Source organism: Anolis carolinensis, chromosome 5 (genome assembly GCF_035594765.1).
Source record: "Anolis carolinensis isolate JA03-04 chromosome 5, rAnoCar3.1.pri, whole genome shotgun sequence".
Classification (NCBI taxonomy): domain Eukaryota; kingdom Metazoa; phylum Chordata; class Lepidosauria; order Squamata; family Dactyloidae; genus Anolis; species Anolis carolinensis.
The window spans coordinates 182,893,584-182,919,825 of record NC_085845.1 but is presented as its reverse complement, the minus strand read 5'-3'; the positions used below and the strand labels follow the sequence as shown (position 1 = coordinate 182,919,825).

Below are 26,242 nucleotides of genomic sequence, written 5' to 3'. Positions count from 1 at the left end.
CCATTTGCATAGGAATCTGAGCAAACAGGACCCCCTGTTGGTGCAGTGGGTTAAACCGCTGAGCTCCTGAACTTGCTGACGGAAAGGTTGGCAGTTTGAATCTAGGGAGCAGAGTGAGATCCTGCTGTTTACCCCAGCTTCTGCCAACCTAGCAGTTCAAAAACATGCAAATGTGAGTAGATCAACAGGTACCACTTAGGTGGGAAGGCAACAGCGCTCCATACAGTTATGACAACCACATGACCTTGGAGGTGTCTACGGACAACGCTGGCTCTTTGGCTTAGAAATGGAGATGAGCACCAACCTCCAGAGTCGGACACAACTAGACGTAATGTCAGGGGAAGCAAACGTCTGTTGGAAGTGTTTCATACTTGGTTTTGTTACTTATTGTTTTCTTGGGACAGCAGAGGTACATGATGAAATAGAATACAGCACAGAATTCTGAAATGTTACTCATTTGGATTACTATATCTAAAATCCCTAAGAAAAAGTGTCCATGCTGGCAAAGGACTTGGGGAACGACCTTAAAAAGGTATTTTTCCCCACAAACCCTGGTGCAGCTTTTAAGTAGGGCAAGGGCAGCAGAAAACAAGCTTGCGCCCTCCTCCCTATCACTTCCCCGATCTAAAAGCAATCTATTTCTTGCCCAAGATCACACAGTGAGTTTCTGTGACTGAATGGGAATTTAATCCTGGTTTCCAGAGTTGTGGTCAAACATTCAAATGACTACATCACATGGGCTCTCTTTACAAAAGTTGCATTGCTAGGTGATGCACACATTACCCTGCATCTTGCTTTTGACAGTGAAGTACAAAACCTCACTCTATACCTATAGCTTGTGCAAAGTAGTGTTCGTCCACTTCACCATACTGGCACACTGCAAAGTGAGATGGCAAGGAATTCAGCAAGTAGCCAAGGAGTCATATGGCTGCTCACCAAGTTCTAACCAAACTTCTTCATAGATTCCCTATGGTTCAAAAACACTGCTAAGAAGTAGAGCAACTTAGAAGTAAGGTATTTTGATTGCTGAAACTGACTTGGTTAGATTTTCAGCACACAAACATATACACAAAAATAATCCATAGATTCTCAATCTTGCCAGAAATGTGCAAGTCAGAAAAACTCCTATTTGCTCAAGATCCAAATGTTCATCATCATCATCATCATCATCTAAATGTGACTTTTACAAAAAAACTAATCAAGTTCTTAAGATAACAAAAACTTACTAAGTGCAACCTTTTCCTGGAAACGACAAGTCCCCCAAATAAATTAATCTGTCCATTAAGCAGATAGAGAAGTGGTCAAAGCACAGCCCATCAGATGCATCTGGACTGTAATTCACTTTCTCAGCCCTGTGTGGCTGAATAGTTGGAAGTTACTGTCCAGCATCAACTATACTTTGCCAATCCTTGGACTAAACATCTAACTAGGATCAGGGAGGACTTGTTTAAGGTCCTCACTTATCCCAAAGAAGTATTTTTCAGCCAAACTCATTTCACAGAGTTGGAGAAGTTAGCTTGCCACCCTGAGTTCATTAAATATAGTCATATTAAATATAAATGCTATCATGCATGAAATAAGCACAATTTCCTAGGTTCCTACCATCTTTACCATGTGTACAAAAACAAAAAAGCAAGATCATTTAGGGTGAGGATTAAATAACCTTTTTTACTCTGTGTTCTCAAATTGATTTTTTTGGTCCACTGATCACTAACTTTTTTAAAAACCTGGAGTGCTAAGGGAGGTAAACATGAGCAAAACTCAAGCTCATCAAAGTCATTCAATTTCTTCTTCAAACCATGCTATAATTCATTTTCAAAGTAGATTATAAACATTTTTACTTACAAAGAAATGCTTGTGCACATGTTTCTCCCATTGACAAATGCTTATTTGGTTTCATCTTCAAAATCAAAAGAGTTTGCATATGCAGTTTTTTTTTTCTAACATCATAATCAAATATAGTGTTTGGAGGTGTATTCAATGGATCACAAATTCACAAATATACAAATGTCTGATCATAAATTGAATTTTAATCCAGGTGGTAGAATATGGATAAATCTGATGGAAAATGCACTGAAGCTGTTTTCCTCCACATCCCTAGAATGACCTACTTTCTTCCTAAGTTCATTACAAGCCCTGAGATGGACTCTACTATCATTCAAGTTTCTTTGGAATGCTGTCAGGATCTGCCTATCATAAACACTAAAGACCAGTGACAAGCAAAAAAAACCTCATTTCCTTTTGGATTTGTCTTTTTCATTTTCTTTTCATTGTAACTAGAGTCACTTGTGGCCTCAGGCTAAAAAGCACTGCAGTATCAATTGGTGACTCAGGTGCTCCATATTGCCCCCAAACAGGTGACTTGGAGCTGTGATCTGCTCTACACCATCCAAGAAAGGTCATGATCGACCAGTGAGTGCTTCAAAGGCAAAAACTTCCAAGATACATAGACAACATTGGCATTCAGCAAATGTATCCTCCTCTTTGTTGAATATATGAACTTTGCTCTAGTTTGAGAACTCTGGGTGCCAATTGGCTAAAATAAGCAACATGAGGAGGTGGCCAGGTCAATTTGTCTACAGAGTACAATGCACTGTACGGACCATAGCTTTGAACTTCAGTTGTTCTTATCTCTCTCTCTCTCAATCGTCCATCAAATTATGGACCCTGCCTCTTAGTCGTAACTTAGCTACACTACCCGAACCTAAAGGCTTCATCACACTAGAGTTTGGATCCACATTAAATTTACTTTAGGGATGGGGCTTTAAACAGCCCAGCCAGACAGGTCCTGGGCCTCACCAAACTACAAACCCCAGAATTCTGCAGGAGGCAGAAACCTGATTTAAAGTGGATAAATGCTCAGCTCTGATGTGGCCCAAATATTTTTGCTTCAACTGCAAGTGACTTAACATAAACTAAGGCCATATATTTATTTGTGCTTCATATTTAATTTGTGTTTGGAGTTTGCAACATGTGGTATATGTTATTCCAATCCATCTTGCATTGGATCATTTTAGTTTGATCCCTGCCTGGGACTATGGGCTTGTCTACACTTGCAAAAAAAAATACGCTAAATGGAAGGCTAGCTGTCCTCGTGACAAATATAGACTTCTGGTGAGTATCAGAGGCTTGTTTTGTTTTATTTTGTTTCTCTCTCTCTCTCTCTCTCGCTCTCTCTCTTTTTTTTGTTGCTCTAAACAGACTTTCCCACTTTGGGCAAAGTCAGGGGATACTCTGGAATGTTCTGGAAACACCGCATATCTTGTGTCTTCAATGTAGTCTGGACAGTATGATCAGGTCGGATTTAACAAGATACGCTCTACAGGATGGACACTGGTACCATCATACTTTCCCTGAAATCATTAGAACAGGGAAAGGGGGATGATGATGATGATGATGATGATGATGATGATGATGTTTATTTATATCCCACCCCATCTCCCAATGGGACTCGGGGCAGCTCACAACATAACATGTACAGTGGCTCTGTCATCATCTGCCACTCCTAGCTGGCTAGGGAGCTCCATCTAAGCTCCTGGTTATCACAAATAACTTTGGCAATGTCAGCACGAAAAAGCTAAGATGCAGGCTATTTCAGCAGGATGGATGTGCTCCTGAGCAATCTATACAAGGCCCAGATTTTGCATAAACATGCCAGATTCATGGCTGCTCCAGGCATGTTTACACTGAGCTAAACTGCTCAGTGTAGCTGAGCCTTCTGAAGAGTTGTTGCCATTCGTTTTGGATGCTAAGCTAGATAGAGCAAATATCTAGAAAGATATAATGCTGCTTATTCTGCACTCAATCTGTGCTGTGCAGTTACAAGCACTTAGCATGGACTGGATTACTAAACATTTTAAAAAGAAATCTACAAGATGCAAAAAGTAGAAGTTAGATCCAAAAAAAAGGTGGGAAGGGAAAGCAGAAAATGCAATAGACCAGAACAGTGAATCAAAAATGCATTATAAAAGAGCAGGTAAAATTGCCTTTGGTGATGGTAGCAATGCAGGATCAAGCAGAGAAATGCAGAGGGGTCTTACTGCAGCATGTGCGTCTGGCTGGCCTCCTTTTGTTTTTCAGGTACCTCGTAGTGTGGGGATATCTTCCCTAGGCCACTGTCACTCAACATGCGCTTTCGAACTGCAGGGTTCCATCGATCTGATATTCTAAGGAAAAGATTTCCATAAGAGAAACACCATTAAGTCCAGAAAATGTCTTGCTATTATGTGCAGCTGGTTAATTCTTTTTTCCATGTGTTGCGAGTTGCGTGAGAATTACAGTCTTGTGTTCATATGCTACTTCTGTTTCTGGCACCAATTCCTGGGCCCTTTTGTACATGTAGCACAATTACACTGCTATAATTTCACTAATAGTCACGGATGCATCCTAAGTAATCCAGGAATTTGTAGTGTGGGAAATGACCTAATTCTTCGATTATTCTAAATATTCTAAAAAATGTGAGTTCTAAATATTCCTTCCTAAATTGTGAAATGACTTCTGGGTTTTTTGGGGGGGTTTTGCCACTCCATGTATGTCATGTAAGAAAACTTGCCGTAGGTGTGCTGGATTAATTTCTCTAACAAACCAGCACAGGTTGGAGGAATGCTGTCTTAAAGGACACCATCTCTAACTCACCTAACCAGTTATAAACCTTTTTTTGGTCAGAACATAGAACCTTGGAAACTAAGCCTTGAATTGCCATTCTTTAAGGACTGCAAGACACCAGAAATTATTTTTGTCCCTCTTTTTTTGCTTGGGGAATAGCATGGGGATGGTTGACAGGCACAGTCTTAAAAAAACTGTAGGTGGTATGCTTGTGGAGGCCACAGGCAATATTTCCCCACTCCTCAGTTTTTGAGAAATTAGAAAATATGCAAGCAGGGATCTATGCATGATTACATTTGTGTGACCATGGTTTTGCTTTGCCCTTCATAGTCACCTGCCATTTAGAGAGATCCCAATGAATGAAAGGGTGGAGATAACATTGGGCGGTTACTGCAAAATTTTAACATTGCAAATCTCAGCCTTGAAAAGAGAGTTATTACCCAGAGGCCTGCTCCACTACTAGATCAGGCATTCCTGGCGGTGTCCCTGCTGGCTGAGTTGCCACCAGCTCTGGGTCCAGGATAAAAATCTCGTCCTGCGAAATTTCCGTCACAAAGTGCAAATGTTCCTGCAGCAACATGAAAGTGACAAGGAAAAATAAAATCAAACATCAGGTGTGAAAATAAGCAGCCATAAGTCATTGTTATCAAAAGAATGATATTGTGCATGTCCATTCCTGACCCTTATTTTCAGATAATTGCTCCTAAAATTGCAGGACCAAATTCAATCATACGAACAGAAGTTTTCAATCAGAGAATCTTCAGACATTGTTCGACTTCAAGTCCCAGAATTTATTTATTTATTTATTTATTTCCAACATTTATATCCCGCCCTTCTCACCCGAAGGGACTCAGGGCGGCGTACAAAATTGGCAACAATTCGATGCCTATACATAATTAAAACAGCTATAAAAATCCAATAAAACAATTAAAACAATATAAAAAATATAAAAACATATGATTAAAATCCATTCCTCCAAAATCCTCGTGCTGTAGCCGTAAATCAGTCCGGGTCGTCATTATCGTTTAATCTTCAAAAGCCTGGGCACATAGCCATGTTTTCAGGGCTTTTCTAAAACTCAAAAGGGTTGGGGCTTGCCGTATTTCTCTGGGGAGGGTGTTCCACAGCCGGGGAGCCACCACCGAGAAGGCCCTGTCCCTTGTCCCCACCAGCCGTGCCTGTGAGGCAGGCGGGACTGAGAGCAGGGCCTCTCCAGATGACCTTAGGGATCTTCCTGGCTCATAGGAGGAGATACGTTCGGACAAGTAGATTGGGCCAGAACCGTTTAGGAATCCCTAGTGATTGACTATGCCAACTAGGTCTTCTAGGAGAAGGTTCAATAACAAGTGGAATGTGTTGAGACCCAATGTGCTAAAGAAACCTTTCAAACCTGGCACTTACCAAATGTATTAGAACACAATTCCCATTATGTCCCAGGACCATGAATAATACATATTTCAGTCTGATACATCTGCAAGGAATCAATTTTGAAAAGCTGTTGTAGATTTACAGCAGTTTTTCAAATCTGGGCAGAAAAAATGTGAGCTATCATCAATGTGACAGAAAACAGTTAAAATCTAGTGTTTGCCTACTCCTTGTTCATAGATAATAAAAAAGAATATCCAGAGTGAGATGGAATATTCTTAAGGATCCATTTCACTTTGGATATTTTTTTTAAAAAAATTACTACCATCTGGCAGACAGGACAAATAAGCTGAGAAATAACTTTTATCCCAGAGCTGTGACTGTTTTGAACTCTATGGTTTCACACTTATATGGCATTAGGAGTTGTACAATAGACACATTAGAATGCGGAAGGATGGTTTTTTTTGTTTTTGTATCTCTATCTATATAATGTGTATTGGAGAAGGCCTATAATGTCATTGAATGATGTACAATGACAATAAAATTATTCTATATTCTATATAACTATGTATAGGTACTGAAACATTTCTTTAGGGAAGACCATAGACTTTATTTGGTTTTCTCCAGCACTTATCATATTATACAGAAACTGGACCTTGTGTGTGATGATGGATCACAATGATTAGCTGAGTGGTTTTGTTGGAAAATTAATGAATCTGCCGAATAATGTATTGGGACTAGAACATTAGAGGTAATATTTCACTGGGATAGCCTGGACTCTTTGGCTTAGTTGCCATCTGTAAAATGAGATGGGCCATCACAAAGTCATTGTGAGAGTAAGATGTTTCTAAAAAATATATATCTTGCAATGCCGCAATGCTTCCTTGCATACTGTATTCACTGAGTCTTACTTCCAAGCATATGTGTATAAGATGAAGCTGAAAATAGTCTGAAAAATACATGTTGGAGGTTAGACTGGATGACTGTTGACCTAATACAGCAGGGCAGGCTTTTCTTAACATTCCCACAAATTTTTAAACATACACTTATGCAGTAAATTGTAGCTGCATAGCCATAAATTAGATCTGAACAACAGCAACAATAAAAAACCAAAGGGAAAGCCTTCCATGTTTGCAAAACTTTCTGTAAACATCCAACAAACAAAACTGCTCCATTTTTGACAAATGTTGTTATCCCTTCAGTTTGATGTGCTTTTAAAGCTTGGTGGATATTTTCTACAGGCTTGTAGCATTATCATAATTTCCAGAGTTATCTTATCTCACGCACAGAGGATTAGGATTTTAGGAGGACAGTAAACAGCCAGAGAAGATAAACTCTGAGATTTTCTTTTTTTTAATGCAGCAGTCCTAGGCACAAGGAGATAAGCTAAAAAGGAGCAAGAAGTTGTGCTATTAAACTTCAAACTTGCTTAAGCCAGAAGGGCAGAGTCTATCTGTTGTCTGACTATGTTTGTTTTGTGCCAATTTACACAGAGTTTTTTTTAAAAAAAAAATACACTCTACTGATCAAATTAAAATCATACTTAGAATGGAGAAAATGCTTTGGATTTTGATATATATTTTTATTTGAGGTTTTTGTACTTAATAATGGGCTCATATTGTAATCTAATTATACAAAATATTAAATAAATATTCTGGAGTTTAGGGTATATTTACTTTTAGTCATGACTAAGCACTCATGCATCAATCCAGACCCAAAGTGGGGATATGGGGAGGTTTAAATGTTCTCCTCATCTGTTTTTAACCAGAAAAGAGAGAGAGAGAGAGAGAGAGAGAGAGAGAGAGAGAGAGAGAGAAATAATCCATCACTGTCAATAGAATTGTTCTTTTCATACCCTATTGACGTTAGAGAGGGATTTTTTAGACTTAGAAATATATGGATGGGGGTCAACCTGCTCCACTCACATTGGTCCAAATCTGAATCACATCCACATCTGTACCTTTTAGCAAAAAGAGGGTCACCTTAAACTGCATAATGCATTTTAAATATCTTATGTGGTTTGATCCACGGAATTTCAAAGTCCTGGGTTCTTTTTATATTGAGACTTGACCTGCATGTACTTCACACTATAGTGGTAATTCAGCACTTCATGAGGAATCACAGAAAAGCTAAAAGACAGCCAGGCTGATGGACATCATCAGCTCCACTTCTATGCAGCTACAGTAAGCAGAACATCAAACAGATACAATAGCAAGTAACTTAAACCTTGTGATTGTTCTTATATTTTTAAATACTTTGATGGACCTAATCCTGCACAATTCATATCATCAGACAGTAGAGGGGGGGAGCACCCCATGATTATATGCTTAAAATTGGTGAGTCATTTTTCTTCTCTTCCTGGCCCTGCATGGACTATACCAACACCATATCTAAGATTGGGATATCTAAGACCTTCTGATCCCATGTTGAAGTCATTTTTCAGTGAAAATAGGTTTTTCAGCTAATTCTCTTTCTTTCAAATTGGGTGCTTTGTGACATGACACTACACAGTTATAGCATTATTACTTCACTTAAACCACCATGGATCCATTTTACAGAATGCTGGGGTTTGTGGTTTACAGAACACTATCTGGAATTCTCATCCAGAGAGCTCTAGTGCCTTGCCTAACTACAAACTCTGAAGAATGCAGTCCTTCCAAGACCCTGCAAGGAACAGATATGACCCTTGGACAACACAATGCTCACTCATGCTTTAATGGTTCCAAAGGGAAAGCAACAAAAATCTAATACCTGAGATCTGTCGATACGGTAAAAGCGATCAGCGGAAGTTGCTGAAAGTAAAGAAGAAAAAATGTAATTGAAGAGAAAATCTGTAAAATTGCTCTATTTTCCTTATCAGTTTTCAGCTATAAAGGTAATAGCAACATTTTGTTTTTGCTGTGTGTTTTATTTCTGATACATGGGGATGACCTTGACAAGATTTGTTCAGAGAGATTAAACCTTCACCTTCTGCTGAGGCTAAGAGAGTGAGATTTGAAGGTTATGCAGTTGATTTCAGTGATCTGAATCCTGGTCTCCAGTGTTGGATTCCAATTCCAAATGTTCACAATCCCTTTCCACAATCACAGTAGAAATTGGCCACTGGATTCTGCTCTTTCTCTTCTGAAATCAAGCCCTATCTATATGGGAAGCACTCTCTGGAGAAATAGCCAAGACACACTCACCATTATGGATTGAAATTCTTACTTAAGTCACACACTAGAAAATAAAACATTTTAAAGGTTTTAACCACAAGGAAAAATCATGAGAATTTCTTTTTAAAAAATATCTGCATTTGGAAACTTTTTTAAAATGGCATTTTAGAACAAGTGTTCACAGACTGTGTTTTTCAAAAAATGCAACATTATGTGTAAAAGGAATATTTTTATACAAGGTAAGCGCTCTATTGAAATCAGATTTGTTCTTGAGTGAACGTGCAGAGCTTTGGGTCCTTTTGCCACCATTTACACTTACCATCTAGGAAGCACCATCTAGGGGAAAGTCTTTGGACCGAAGATACTCTTGGGAAAGTGCTTTCCTGGTCCTGAATGCGACAGGAGAAAAAAGTAGGACAAGAAAGAGACAATTTAACAGTTGTTACAACTGATGTTATAATGCATACTCTGCTATCAAGATAAATGGTATCTTACGGAGAGTAAATAGAAGGTTACAAGGACCTTGCATTCTCAAGTAAAAAGTAGAGAAAAATCAGAGGGAAAGAATAATATAGAGGTTATGTGTATTTAAAGCATGGGTACAGTTGGAAGTGGGTATTCAGGAGATACCACAGGTCACTCAGAGAAGGTGAGATCTCAGGAGGGATTTTAAGAAGAGAGGTGGCATCATGTACATGTTCAGCAGATTAGTTCATTAAATATAGTGTTTAGAACTGAAAGTAGCCTATTTACTTATGTTCCCTTGCCCTGCATATTGGTTTCACTCAGTTCATACCCAAAGGAACAACTATCATGTTAGCTCTCTTCCCGCTTATCTCTCTAATGCCCAACTATGCATCTTAGGCACAGAACAGCATTTCTGTATCTGAGTGTATTCCCACAATGTGGTAATGCTGATGCATAATTCAGCAGTATTTGTGTAGAATTGCAGATAATATCAAATAACTCCATATTTCAGAATAATTTCTTCTTCCATCTCAACAAAATGGTAAGGGAACAATATTAACTCATGGATTGCCTAAGAGCTAATGAAACCTAGTGCCAGTTTAAATAAATAGCCATAGTATATCACAGACATGCGGTATTATTTGGAGGTATCTCACACACATTCCAGTTATCTGGAGGTATCTTACAATAAAGGCATGGGCTGGTCCAAGGCATTTTGCTGTAGCAAGTACTGGAAGGGATTATATGTGTACATTAGCCACATGGGTCAAATAGTACTGAACTATTAACCAGAGTTGGATAGCAGGGCCATTAGCTTCTTATGTAGAGATGACCATGTTTCAGTCTATACGTATATTACCAAAGGAATGAGAAAACTTCCCTGAAATTTTGGAATATCACTGTGATCAACTGTAAACCCACAAATGGATATTATGTGACCCAAAAGCTGCACACAGCACCAGAGCTTCCACAAGCCTTGCTATTAATGCCATTTAGGTGCATAAACCTTCTGGGGGAAAAAACTGATTTTCAAAACTAGGTTAATTTTCTGTTTCAAAAGGGGAGGTAGGGTGGCTCACAAAATTTGGGAGATTGGTGCTCCCAGATAATCTCCCTTGGATTAAATAGTACTGATCTTGATCAACCAATAAAATAATCAGCATAAAGCAGACTCATGACTGATGAAGATGCTTCATGTCCCCATATCACATAACCTCAAAAAGAATAAGTTTTCAGTGAAAGCATTCCACATCTTCAGCCATGAATGAGTGTTGGACATGTATATTTAAATTGTTTCCTAGTATCAAATGAAGAAAAACCCTCAAAATTGCACTTAGTGCAAAACAATATCACTGAGCAAGCCAAGCATTTGTTAGCTTCCTCCGTTCATTCTGACCTATTTCCACGTGCTTTTATGCCAGATTAAACATCTATTAGACATGCTACATGATGGATTGCCATTCTTTTATCTGGCAACTGCAAAGCACACTAAGTTTATCCTAATGCCAGACAAATTTTTATTACTATGCACAAGTACTACTGTCATTTATGGGAAATTGCAAATTATGCTTCGTTCTCAATTGATGAGTGATCTCAAATGCTCCATATTTTAAGTTGCCTTTTAACTGTGATTGCACAATAGGCATGAAAGGTTTGAGGTTCCCATTGGACAACTTTTTGTGCAATGCTGAATTCTAGTACAACTAGACATGTAGATCTTGACCTTTGACTTCAGTTCTTATCAGGTCCAGCTACAGGAGCCAATGATCTGAGATTATACAAATTGTAGTCTTAAACATTGGGAAGACACATTGTTTTTCATCTCTAGGCTAAGAAGCATTATTAAACCACATGAGAAATCTACACAAAAGACAAAACATCACACACTGGATCGGTTACAGATGTCAATAGCTCTCAAATGGCTTCAATATTTATTTTATTTATAGTATCAGAATAGAAACCGAGTGTATAGGTATAATGTATTTAGAAACACAATATTTCTAAATTGCTTCAATGACTTCATTAGAGATAGCCAAAATTAATCTAAATTGTTGTTTTTGATAGCTAACTGTAGAATGCATGTATTTTACATATGTAGAATAATTAGTGAGAAAGATTGCAAAGGTAGAGCAGTGGTTTTATCTAGAACATTGTTTTAAAAAAATAAACAGCAACTAGTACTGCCCACTAGAGACACTGACTCAGCTATCCATAAAAAGTGGGCAACGAATTATGCTATGGCCAAAAATATGCAACTGAAGAGCAAACACCATCTGGATTGTGGCAGACTGCAAAAACTACTATGTTCTTGGCTCAGGCAGGTTTGCTGTGTGTATAGCAAAGGAAGCACTCAGCACTGCCTCCCCAGGCATTTTTTTTAGAATTTTTTAAAGAATTAATTAGGTTTTAATCCACCTCTAATTTCTCTCGAGTAGGTTGATGGTCATAAATTTTGTACACAACTTTTATACACGAGTAACTTTAAGCTTCTCACTAACTGGCCTTCTCTAGACTTGATCTAATCCATACATTTATTACAGGGTTCTTATATTTGAATCTCATGCTTGTTTGTGTGAAAAAGATATCTTAGAATCATAGAATCACAGAATAATAAAGTTGGAAGAGACTACATGGGCCATCTAGTCCAACACCCTGCCATGCAGGAAAAGCACATTCAAAGCACCCCTGACAGAAGGCCATCCAGCCTTTGGGTTGTTGTATGTCTTTTGGGCTGTGTGGCCATGTTCCAGAAGCATTCTCTCCTGACGTTTCGCCCACATCTATGGCAGGCATCCTCAGAGGCTGTGAGGCATGGATAAACTAGGCAAGGAAAGGAAAAGATATATATCTGTGGAGAGTCCAGGGTGTGGCAAGAGTCCTTTGTCACTGGGAAGCCAGCATTAATGTTTCAGTTAATCACTCTAATTAGCATTGGAAAGGTTTTGTCTCTTGCCTGGGGGGCATCCTTTGTTCAGTCATTAGCCATCCTTGGGGCTCCTCTGCCCTCAGAGTGTTGCTTCCCATCTACTGTTTTGATTTTAGAGTTTTTTTAAATACTGATAGCCAGAATTTGTTCATTTTCATGGTTTCCTCCTTTCTGTTGAAGTTGTCCACATGCTTGTGGATTTCAATGGCTTCTCTGTGTAGTCTGACATGATAATTGTTGGAGTGGTCCAGCATTTCTGTGTTCTCAAATAATATATCCATTCTGTGTCTCTGTATTTCATTTTTTCTGCCTAAGTGTAGTATCTTATATCTGTCCTTGTTGAAATTCATTTTTTTTAGTTTTGGCCCAGCTCTCTAATCTGTTAAGGTCATTTTGAATTCTGATCCTATCCTCTGGAGTATTATCTATTCCTCCTAATTTGCTGTCATCTGCAAACTTGATCAGCATGCCCTCTAAAGCTTCATCCAAGTCATTAATATCAGATGCTTAATTTATTCTTCCTTCATGGATAATGAAAGAAAATCATGCTTCTGATAATCTTTTCATGCAAACAACAATGAGATTCAAAGATATGGTTGTTTCAGAAATAAACATTTACTTTTTCCCATTTGGAATATGGAAACCATTCCAGTCAAACAATCCTGAATCCACTTTCTACACTAGAATCAGATCTGAGAGAAATTGCTTTTTGAATTAAAACTCCCAGAATCCTTCAGCAGCATTAGCAAATGGCCATACTTGGTGAGGAGTTCGAGGAGGTTTTTCCAAGTTGTGAATAAAAACAAGGCAATGAATAGCACCTCAGGAATATTGTTATGCTATCTGCTCATTCCTAAATATTGTCCCTTAGGGCTTACATCATTTGAATGAGAGAATTTACCAGGGATTTAGATGTCTTTGTTTATTTAGAAACACATAAGTAGATTATTCTCATTATTCTCATTTCTAATAGCAAATAACTCTGATGAGTATCGATAGCCAGAAGGAGGCTATGGAGAAACAAGGAGAAGTTATCAGCACACTTGAACAAATCCAATTTGTCAAAATACAAAATGTTTTGGAAGAGAAATATGAAGGGAAATCTACTTCATCAAAATAGATTTCCCTATTCCCAGTGATGACTCAACACGCTCTGTGGTCACACAAAGATGAGTGCTTGTAGCTAATCTCAAAAACAATCATGAGATAAAATGTAGTAGACAGCATGGATGTAACACCAAAGAGGAGTATTCCCACTGCAACACATTGTTGCCTCTTTCATATCATGATCCTCATTACCACCCTCATCACTATAGACATCAAAACATAGAAACGAGTCCTGTTCAACTATAAAATACACTGCCTCAAAGTGTGGTGGAGACTTCTTCTCTAGAGATTTCTAAAAAGAGTCTGGATGGCCATCTTCAGGAGTGCTTTAGTTGTGTATTCTTGCATGGCAGAATGGTGGTGAACTGGATGGCCCTTATGGTCCTTTACTTAACTTTTAATTTGTTTCTATCCTACTTTTCTCCCCATTTAAGAAAGTGGCTAATAGCAACATGACACAATGCAAATTAAAACAAGGCAAATGCATAAAAATCAAATCTTCAGTGTCATGAAGCATAAAAATGATACAATACAATAAATATAAAATTAAAACTACACTTAACAACTTCACAGCCCTTCCAACTCTAGGATTCTATGATTCTATTTTTTTTTATAGATGTAACTTATAGCCTAGACTATCTCAAAGCCATATTCATAGAATAAAAATAGGAATGAATATTGCTTTGGGATCCTTGGAGAAAAAGCAGGATAAAATGTTACAAACAACAACAGCTTTGATAGAGATGATATAACAAGATGGATTAAATAAATATGACTTGTAAGCCTAGAGAGGGTAAACTGACACTGGCGAGCAACTACTTGAAGTAAGAATATGTTTGTTTTCCCTGTGTTGCTTGTTCAAGTAAGTACAACACTGCAGCTGAAACAGAGAGAAGCAGTTCTAGCGTGAAAATAAATTTCGATGTGTTATACTTGAAAAAAAAGGAAGCTACAAACAATGGCATCTGCAAACAAGGTTCTCATTTGCAGCTGGGTTCAGATAAATGCTTTCTGCTGACTCTTCCTCTTCCAAATTCCAGGGAAACCCAAGAGAGAAATGTGCTTTGTTTATAAAGTGTAAAAGTGCCCCAGACACCTTGTTAGTGAGGTATGAAGATGGTTCTCTTTACTAAATGGCAAGGATGCTGTTGTCAGCCTACTATTTTCTTCTGCTCCATTATTTATACTAAATTGGTCCAAGGTAATGTCACTGGTTTTTTTGGGAGGAGGGAATGAAACTCAGCAAGATTTTTTTTTGGGGAAAGACTCTTGAAGAATATATAAGTATGAAAGCAATGCATGAGAACCATTAAAACACAAAATAGGAGTTTCACACAAAATGAAACACCATAAAGTATGGATGGGATGTGAAAGTTTTCAATGAAGCTTAGTTGCAGAAGTGTTTGTGTAATTAATTAAAATACAAAGGCAACAGCTGGAAAAGCTAATGATCCAAGGGGAAGACAGAGATGAGAATGAGAAACATTGCCATTCCAAGTGCTGTTACATGATAACACCAGCTTGAATTGTCATAGCTTTGGCCATGGAAACTTTGGATTTGGAGTTTGAGGAGTGCTTATATTTCTCTGTTCTAGGGGTGTAGCCACATTGCACAATTATAACAGTTTTGACATTATTTTAGTACCATGGCTCCATGATATAAAGAATTCTGGGGTTTGTAGTTTCATGTGGCACTAGAGTTCTCTGACAAAGAAAGCTAAATACAGTATATCACTAAGCTACAAATCCAAGAATTCTATAGCATTGAACTATGGCAATTAAAATAGTGTCAAATGGCTGTAACCTTGCAGATGTGTTCATGGGATTATACTAGAGCCGTCAAACAGAAAATTATAGGTATTTCATCAAACTACAAATCTGAAGAGTCACAAGGTTGAAGCCAAGATACTTAACAGTACCTATAACTGCATATTTCAGATACGCCTGGGATGTTGAACTACAGCTCTCAAATGTAGCCATGTTGGCTGCTGATTTCTTGAATTCTCATTTAGAATAACCTGTCAAAAGCCTGGGCACAATGGTCACAATCCTATATTGCAGCATAGCTTGATCTAAGACACTCCATATTCTTCCAAGTTCCTTGGAAGCTGTCAGGCCCTAGAGAGAACCATTGTTGCATTCACTGATGGAGAGCAGAGAAGATAGAGAGGGGAGCTAATTCAGATTATGAAATAGCATCTGAATTTAGCTTGGGAAAAAGAAATGAGGGTGTACAAAGGGATGGTACCTCCCCACTTTTCTCCGTTCCTAGGAACCTAGAACAGCTGTATTTATGGTCTGAATTGCCTGTCCCAACATCCCCTTTGACATCCATTTGAGAGGCTAGGGAGGATTGGGATGGAATCCAAGGGCAAAAGAATAGCCCCGTGACCCATATAAAAAGAGACGTAGGAGAATTTACACATGCCTGTGTTGCAAACAGGATGCTAACCGATCTCAGCTTATATTCATGATAGGAACCCTTATTCCCCATGAGAAATTCATGCTGAAAAGTGAAAAGAAACTGTTTGAAAAGGAAATGCCCACAACAGCATTATATTTGATCAAAATCTTTCTGGCTAACTTTAAATGTTATATATGGGGAGGGGAGGAGTTTGACACTGTTTGCATGGTAGATAGTGGATACAGAACGTACATGAAAGTGATAACAGAATACTCCTGAAACCAAATTTAAAAATGCAGCTTCATGTATTAGATGTGATGAGATTAAAAATGCACGCTGGAGGACAAATGTTCAGAAAGAGCCATCCAGAGTGCCGATGCAGACTGGAAGTGCTACAGGGGGTTGTGTGCACTGAACTATAAATGCTATATAAAACAGAATCCAAGGCAGCTTTGTCTTCTCTCTGCACTCATGCTGATTACAGCATCACCTTTGTTTCACATAAACAAAGAGACAGCCTGAGTTCTCCATCAACACCGTGCCTTTTTTTTCTTACTTACATTACTTACATTACTTTCATTCTTTCAAGCACTAGCCCTACCACTAGGTAGAGTAAAATTATCACCATAGGCAGCAAAATTGGCATTTAATAAAGAGAAACACATTGTTTACAGTTTAAATTATGAAGGTAGCATTTGGGATTTAGTGCCCCAGGCATCAAATTAACCTGGGTGCTTTGTACCTCATCTTAAGGGAAAACATGTCTTGAGTTGGCCTTGATTCTTGGGGAGAGTTAATAAGAAACTTTGACAAAGTCAAGGGATGTTACCAATGCCAAAATTCACTACACATTTATATCAGGTTCCCATCCTTTGGAATCACAGAGTTTGTAGTTTCGTGAGAACTGTAGTGCTGTTGGAAAGAGCTGTAGAGCAATCTAATAAGAGTATTCTAAGCACCTCATGAAATTACAAATCCCAAGATTCTGTGAAATGGGGCTATGACAGTTTAACTGGTAAAACATTTCTAAGCCTGAAATGTAGATACACCAGGATCGGGAATCACACACCCCTTTACATGATGTTGGACTGTACCTTCTTGCCCTAACCATCACAGCCAATGTGATCAAGTTGTAGTCCAGAAATATCAGAAGGACTTCTTACTTCTGGTTTTCAATTAATGAACCTTGAGGAATCTTAAAGATCTCTTCCAATTTGAAGAGAGCAGTCTTTAATCCCCAATTTTTATTAACTAGAACAAAATGTACCCTGCCAAGCTGTAAATCCCAGGATTCCATGAGATGAAGTCATGGCATTTAAAACCATGCTTTAGCTGTGAATTGTATATAAACTTAGAATTACTGTAGTTACCCATAATTTATTTTCTTGAGTGGCAGAACCATCTGTTGTATATCACCAGCTACTATCCTGGTGATCTGCTGTATTACTGACTGTTCCATAAGAAAATGCATTTTCAGTTCTAATTACTGTTTTACAATGCTGTAAGATCACTGTTATCAACAGCACTAGGATTTCTTTTCTATAAATATTGTTGTGTATTGAACCAATGAAGCCCAGCATTACAAATGTATAACACTCCTGCTGTTGTTGTGCATCTTCAAGTCATTTCTGACTTATTAAGGCAAACTTATTAATTGATTTTTTTTTGGCAAAATTTGTTCAGAAGAGCTTTGCCTGTTCCTTTCTCTGAGGCTGAGAGTGTTAGTTGTCAAGATTGCCCAATGTCTGGGTGAGGTTTTGAACCCTGGCCTCCAGAGTTGCAGTCCAACACTCATACTAGAATGTAGACTGCTGGGCCGGGCTGTGGCACAGCTGGTTAATAGCCAGCAGGAATATATCACAGGTGACCGGAAGGTCATGAGATCAAAGTCTGCGGTTGGACTGAGCCCCGACTGTTGAATAGCCCAGCTTACTGTCCACCTAAGCAGTTTGAAAACAGCTGCTCTGTGTGTACAGAAATTAGGGACTGCTTAATGCAGGTAAGTTAATTCAATTTAATTTACAACACCATAAAAAAAAAACTGCTGGCAGGCCGAAGAGCAAGGAGGAAATGCAATAAAAAGGACAGCTCCCTCTGTGGCCGCCATAACCTCCTGAAGCTAGAAGTTGGAAAAAATATTGAATCACCTCTACTATCTGTCTGTCTGTGTGCTGTATGTCTAACAATGGCATTGAATGTTTGCCATGTATGTATACATTATGATCCACCCTGAGTCCCCTTTGGGGTGAAAAGGGTGGAATATAAATACTGTAAATAATAATAAATAATAATAGACAAGTTATATTATTCCCATTTTCAAAGAGAAGCCTGGGGTGTAGACAGAGAAAGACAGTAGATCTTTGCACTATATCTTACTGGCGGATATACAGCATTTTTGACAATATGGTCAATAATGCTATGCCAAGAGAGCAGCCAAGACTGGCCCTGCCTCTATCAAGATTTGTGTCAAGATTAGGACACTAACCATGCTCATAGTTTAAGTGATGTTTACTAAATTACTACAATGCTAAACTCTGCAATGAATCAGTATTACTTGCTTACCACAAACCTTGAGTAGTTGGCTCATTCTAAAAATTGTATTTTATTAATTTGGGGGGAAAGGTAGATATTAAAGAACAGATATAAGTAAGGTATCCTTCCACAGAAAGCACTGAATTGTTCATTGAGCCCGTTACATCCAGCTAGATTCTCCTTTTAGATGAAAGGAATGCCATCAAAACTAATAATGAGACTAATAATAATAATAATGGGCCTGGGCTGTGGCGCAGGCTGGAGAGCAAGCCAGCTACAACCAGCTGCAATGAATCACTCTGGCCAGGAGGTAATGAGTTCGAGGCCCGCTCGGAGCCTATGTTTGTCTGGTCTTTGTTCTATGTTAAAAGGCATTGAATGTTTGCCTATATGTGTAATGTGATCCGCCCTGAGTCCCCTTCGGGATGAGAAGGGCAGAATACAAATGCTGTAAATAAATAAATAAATAATAATCTTCCTGTTTTTCTTTTCTATAAGGGAAAGAGGCAAGAGATGTTTTACCTGGTAGTGAACTCTTTGTGTATTTGAAGAGACTGACTGCAAATCCTGTAGGGAAAAAGCATGGCAGAAACCATGATTACTCCAAAGCCTATTAACAATGATTACTTCAAACAATGATTAATCCTCTCCATGCTAAACATTCCTGCAAGCATGTCTATCACCAACCTTTTTTTAAAAAAGCATGGCAAAGGTATGCTTCAGTCAATTCCATGCAAGAGCTATGGGGCACATAGATGCAGGGGTTGCTAATGGCTACAATGCCAGAAGAACAGTGAATCATCTCTGGATTTCAGTCTGAACTTTAAAGGATCTTTCTTCTAAACCTCAATTAGATTCAGTACCTCTAACAGCACCTTTAAAATTTAGTCTAAAACTCAGGCCAAAATCTCCAGCCCACTGATATTGGAGCTTCCATGGCAGAGATGACTAGGACATAGCTCATCAAAAAAGTGAGCCAATATTTTCCTCTTGGTTCTAAAAGAATAGCCTGGCAAACAAGAATAATGTTTAATTTCTGAAATGAGCAACGCTGAGACACAAAGTGGCCTGAGGGTGATTAAGAGCCACGTGGGCCTTTTCATCCTGCTCCAGTTCCAGCTTGAAGCTGGTGGTGTCACACAGCAATGAGATCATTTATTTCATTTATTTATACAATAATGGGACTCAAACCAGCTAACAACATATTTAAAATGACACAAGCTAAAAACAAATGGTAAAATAACAGTATAAATATACGATTTTAAAAAACAACTACACAATTTATAAATTGAAACATAAAATATTAAAAATATAAAAATATGCTGAAAAGAACTTCTATACAAAATCAAACCCTTTAAAAGATTAAAACAGTTATGTACACTATTAAATACCAAACCCTCATCAGTCTGTAAAATCTTGGCAGTGCAAAAATGTATTGTCTGGTTACTAGAAGGAAAACAAAGATAGAGCCATCTTGCCCTGTCCAAAGTCTGGGAGCAGCAAGAAAGGCCTCTTTCTTGTTCCCACTAAATGAGCCTGAGAAAGTGATGGGATGAAGGGAAAGCATTCTCTAGATGATCTTAGAGCTCTGGTGGGCTCATACATTGAGTTATGATCCTTCAAATAATCTTATAAGTAAACAAAACCCAGCACTCTGAATTGTGCATCCGAAAAGGCATTCGTTGGATCTGTTGCAACAAGGAAATTTGTAGTGTATGCAGTAATCATCCCCAGTTAACTATTTGGCTGCAGTTCTGAGATAAGTGCTCTTTCTGCATAATGTCCGCAGCATTGTGCAGAAACACAAGGTTAGCACAGAGATCACAAGGGGGAAAGAGACACCCAAACTGAATATGTCCAAAAATAAACCCCAATGATATGTCTCATCTGTGAAGACATTCCTATGTGCTTAATCTACATCTTTTGCAGGAACTCACCTCCTCTAGACGATCGACATAAATGCGGCAAGTCTCCAAGTCACAGTCTCCTCGGACAACTATAATTCCCAAAGGAATGGCTACAGGAATAATAAATAATGCACACATTGAATTAAGAATAAATAAAACAAAGTAAAAGATTCACATTTATATTGAATTTCAGTTAATCTGAGACATTGAACAGCACATAATGTGTCTCTTCAAATGTGAATTACATTGAGTTCAGGAAGACTTAAATCCAGGTACATGTGCACAGGTTTATAGTCCCACCATCATTCATTTAAAAAGGTATCAAGATTGATTTAGCAATTAAACCAATTGCTCAGAAAGGTCATGGAGTATCTTTCAGTGGACATCTTCAAAAACAGCTACCTGCTAGAAATGCTTTAGCTGGAAATCCTTCATTGAAGGATCTCCAGCTAAAGGAGATCCAGTTGGACTCAATAGGGCACTTCCAACTTGATAATTCCATAAGACATTCTGATTTTCTGACTAACAGCATTTATGTTATATAGATATTTGAGCACTACCAATAAATAGTGGTGAGACATATTGCAATAACACCATTTATATTTCATCACTTCAGATGGCTTTATATTGATGAATTGACAAACTCAATGACAAATGAAGAATTTGGGTATACTAACCAATACCTATTATATGACATTTGTTATATATAGCCCCAATGTATATAAAATGTTATTTTCATATGCGGGGTTTCTCTGGGATTTTATGTCAGTATTTGTTTGTTTATGGAAGCATTGAATGTTTGCCATTGTATGTTGGAATCTACTTTGAGTTCCCTTGGGGAAATTGGGCAGAATAAAAATAAAGTTTATTATTTTATTATGACACAGCAAACAAGATAGACATGCTGGATTTCGTATCACAAAATCACAAGTCGAACACTTCCCAAGGGTCTAGGACTGTGTGATGTATTTTCGGATGATGCGCGCAGATCCCAGCAGGGTGGCCTTTTGCAGTTGTCAAAAGTTTATTATTATTATTATTATTATTATGATTAATAATAATAATAATAATAATAATAATAATAATAAAGTTTGTTATTATTATTATTATTATTGTATTATAAACCAACAACAATAATGACATCCTCCCAGTTGTGTTATGCTAAAGTAATGTTATATCACTATAACAAAGTTCTGGATCAATGCAGTCCAAAATTAATTAGAATCAAATTTGCTGGTCTATATCATGCCAGAATTCTGTATTATTCATCCTCTGTATTTGCATCCTGCCTTCTTACTAGCATGGAACAAGGCTGAAATAGACTAACAAGGCTGAAATGTGAATCATTCTCCACTTCTGATCTCCTAATCAAAAAGTGTATTTGATGAATATTTCATGGTATATATTCTCTTGATAATGTTAATATTGTTGCGTGTCTTCAAGTTAATTCTTACCTATGGCCATCCTAAGGCAAACCTATCACATTGCCTTCCTTTGAGACTGAGAGAGAGTGACTTGCCCAATGTCACCTGGTGAGTTTCATATCTGAGCCGAGCTTCAGACCCTGATCTCCAATGTCATATTTCAATGCTGAAAACACTGTACTATGCTGTTTCTCTAGGTAGGTTTACTGGGTATCCTATTTAAGATATATACATACCCTGTTTCCCCGAAAAAAAGACATCCCCTAAAAATAAGACATAGCAGAGGTTTTGCTGAATTGCTAAATATAAGGCCTCCCTGAAAGTAAGACCTAGCAAAGTTTTTGTTTGGAAGCATGCCTGCTGAACAGAACACCAGAGCATGCAGGATTGTTAAATGTATGCACCATAGATTGTTGTACATGAAAATAATGGTAGTAACAAGAAATTCTTGACAGGGTTCACAGTTTGTCTGGTTATGCTGGTTTGTGATGACAACTATTGTACAGTATATAATAAATGTTCATTTTTTGTTCAACAATAAATGTGAATTCTTCTTCATGGAAAAATAAGATATCCCTGAAAATAAGACGTAGCGCATCTTTGGGAACAAAAATTAATATAAGACACTGTCTTATTTTCAGGGAAATACGGTATATATGGTAATTTCATAAATTCTATATGAAAAGAAAAGCTTCCTAAATGTTAAACAGGACCAGTGTATGCATCCGTGTGTGTGTGTGTGTGTGTTTGTGTGTGTGTAGGCAGCCACTGAGTTACAAACATCTGATTTACAAATGATTCATAGTTAATAATGGGGGTGAGACAACAGGAAGTGAGAGAAATCTACCACTAGGAAGGAAAATTCACTCCTGGAAGAGTTATCATGGGGAAAAGGTGTCTCCACTGAAGCTTTATTACCAATCCTTGTTTCCACAAGAAGCCAAATTTTTCAAAATCCAATTCTCACAGGGACAGAAAGTGAGATGAAATCTTCTGAACAGGAGAACAGACCGCAAAACAAACACCACATGAATGTTAAACCTTCCTTAAGCTAGCCAAAGCTTGTGTGTGTGGAGTTACATTTTTAAAACATACCTATTCCAACTTACATATAAATTCAACTTAAGACCAAGCCTACAGAACCTATCTTGCTCATAACTTGGGGACTACCTATATCTATGAATGCAATGACATCTTAATTTTACAGAAAATACATGACTAGCTGAAGTGGAATAAATACTTCTATTTGGTACTGAAGTAGAACATGAGCTTGTTAATGGCTACTTTCTTAACATCAACTCTACATATTATACATTTATTTACTGCTGTTTTGAAAAACTGGCAACTCAGTCTCTAGCTTACTGTACAATCATTAGTTAATCTATCAACCACATTTTTATCTCAGCAATCAAAACTGGATAAAGTTTTGTCAACTATTATTTACATGTACTAAGACAGTCGTGGAGAAAAAAGAAAAAGAAATGGTTCTGCATAATTTATATCCTACTCTTCTGCCAAGACAATCTAGGTGACATATGCTAAGAACAGTATATACAAATATTAGACTACAACAAGATAACAAAGAAGTATAAAAAGAATTTTTTCACAATATGGCAGATCATTAAATGCAATGACAGAATGTTTTGAAAGCTGTTTTGGGAGAATTCTGTAGTGCTTAAATGCAACATAGAAAGACTTAAAATATTAATTAAGGGTCTACAAGGAGACATTGCCTGCACCTAGCTGACTCATACTGCCGCTAATTGTGAGTCATCCTTATCATTTTTTGGTGTGTGTTAGGAGCGACTTGAGAAACTGCAATTCACTTCTGGTGTGAGAGAATTGGCCGTCTGCAAGGATGTTGCCCAGGGAATGTCCAGATGTTTTACCATCCTGTGGGAGGCTTCTCTCATGACCCCACATGGGAAGCTGGAGCTGACAAATGGGAGCTCACCCCACTCCCTGGATTCGAACCACTGACCTTTTGGTTAGCAGTCCTGTTGCCACAAGGGTGTAACTCATTTTGCCACCAGGGACTCCACCCTCATCTTTATTTCTATCTTGCGTTTCTCCCCATAGAAACTCATTTGAAGATAGAACCCCCCTCTTCATTTGTGCCACTTGTACTTTGGAGTAGAGTATTTTATTTTCAAAAATCCTATTAGCTTCAAAAACTCCAGAGCTTTCCAAACATTTCTAACATATCTTTTCAATTATCTTATATATAGCCAGTCCTCCAGCTTCACGGGGGCCAGGGATGGAGAGCCCCTGCGAAAGTGAAAAAACCATGAATGAAAAACCACCTTACTAGGAATCTCTAGATCCTTCAATGCAACTCAACTGTGGCCAGAACAGACATAGAGGGCTAGCTTTTGTTTGATTGCATTACAGAGCCTTTGCCCTCAAGAAATCAACCGCTATCGCAAAACTGTAAACTGATATCAATCCCATTTCAACTCCACTTGGCTTCCATGACTAGAAGAGTAATGCCAAGCATGAAAAGATCATTTCTGTAAAGTTGCTTCAATTTCATTTGACCCGGAATAAGAAGAAACAGTAAGGCAGGGCAACAAGGAAAACTTCTTTAATTTGCTTCTAGGATGAAATCAAATCTCTGGGTCTCTATTCTTGTTTGGCATTACAAATAAAACCTTTTTAAGCACTGTGTTGAATATATTTAAGGATTTCCTAGTTCTAATAGAGTCAATCCATCATTAGTCACTGTTAGTGATTGTATTTTCTCACAATGAAAACAAGGACATCAGAGGTGATGAAATCTGTGTGCCTCAAATGGAAACCATGGTGTTGAAAAATGCATTCGGCTCCATAAGTTTTCTTGCTGTTGTGTTATATCGCTTTTATGAAAATTTCAATAAAAGAAAAGAGTATGCTCCTGTAAGAAATATAGGACTGTTGTGATGGAAACAGAGCATCCATTCCATTTTCACCAGCAGATGTTGGCAGGTGCAGGGAATCAACAACTTGGAAATATTACCTTTTTGGATTACAATCCACTATATCCAGCTGCTAATATAAGCAGTGGTGTGCATAGTAATATTGGATCAGAATTAGTTTGCTGTTATTGTGTGCCTTCAAGTCACTTCTGACTGCCTTTGCCTTCCTTTGGGGCTGAGAGACTGAGATTTGCCCAAAGTCACTCCATGGGTATCCCCAGAAGAGTTGTGGTTCAAACTCTGGTCTCCAGAGTTGTGATCCAATGCTCAAACCACTACAGTTCATTGGCTCTTTCCAAATTTGGAGGGAAGAGAGCTTCAATGTTCTTTTGAGTTATTTACATTTCTTGGAAATTTACAAATGGTCAACAGGAGTCAATCAATAAAGAGGGTTGTTGTATGTCTGAGGATGCCTGCCATAGATGTGGGCGAAACATCAGGAGAGAATACTTCTGGAATATGGCCACACAGCCCGAAAGACATACAACAACCCTGTGATCCCGGCCATGAAAGCCTTCGACAACACAATCAATAAAGACTTTATTACGGTCCATGACCAGCACAGAGTCAACAGGAATCTATTTTTCATGTTCTTTCGATACTTTGTATCAAAGAAGATGAAGGACACAAAAGGAAAGTGAGGAGGAAACCCTGATGTATTTGAAGGAAGAGACTGGATACAACTCAAGAATAAGGAGATGGGATCAAGACAAAAAGGAAGTGGAAATTCCCAATACTTTCAGAGACTTTTCCCCTTCTGGTGGCATCCACAATGGAAGAAAGTGGATTAGATTACTTCTCATATGTGTATAAAGTATGTACCTCTTGTATGAATGAATAGTGTACTATTCTGCAATCTAAATGCAGAATTTGATCAGTCCTTAATGAAATACTGTCATTATCTATTTAAAAGAATAAAGAAAGTACCCCAATATGTAGAAGAATCTTCTAAAAGCAGTATGACACTATTTAATTACTAAAAAAAAGTTGCAGAAATGAATTGTCTACCTCCAGAGAGCCAAGATTAATCTTTTCTGAACAGTGTGTATGACAACTTCTTAGATGCAGCAGAAAAAAATTCAATTTTAGATGAGGCCACTGATAGAATCAAATTGGTATTTCAAGCAAACAAGAAGAGCAGCATTTATTTACTCGGTGTCTGGATGATCCAAGTTATTATGCTGGTGTCGGAGAATTTGATGCTTCATCATGAAGACATGTCTCAGGCAAAAATCTTAATAACTTTTCTGCAGCACTCCCAAAGTGATAATAAAATGGCTCATTCTTAAACTTGTTCCCGTGTTTTGATTTCTTTCATTTTATTGTTACTTGGGGGGGGGGGGGGGGGTAAAGAGGAGCATTAGAAAGGGGCCATGCTTATTGGTGAGGACCATT

At 38.0% G+C, this 26,242-nt stretch overlaps 1 protein-coding gene across 1 annotated transcript in view; it reads right to left on the bottom strand.

Annotated features, from left to right (window-relative positions):
* The window catches only part of dgki (diacylglycerol kinase iota), a 287,280-nt gene that overhangs the window by 49,709 nt on the left and 211,329 nt on the right, over positions 1-26,242 (bottom strand). Inside the window, 6 exon segments of the mRNA XM_062983094.1 lie at positions 4,041-4,166; positions 5,046-5,173; positions 8,722-8,762; positions 9,445-9,514; positions 19,085-19,129; positions 20,500-20,579. Coding sequence (XP_062839164.1) covers positions 4,041-4,166; positions 5,046-5,173; positions 8,722-8,762; positions 9,445-9,514; positions 19,085-19,129; positions 20,500-20,579 — 490 coding nt within the window.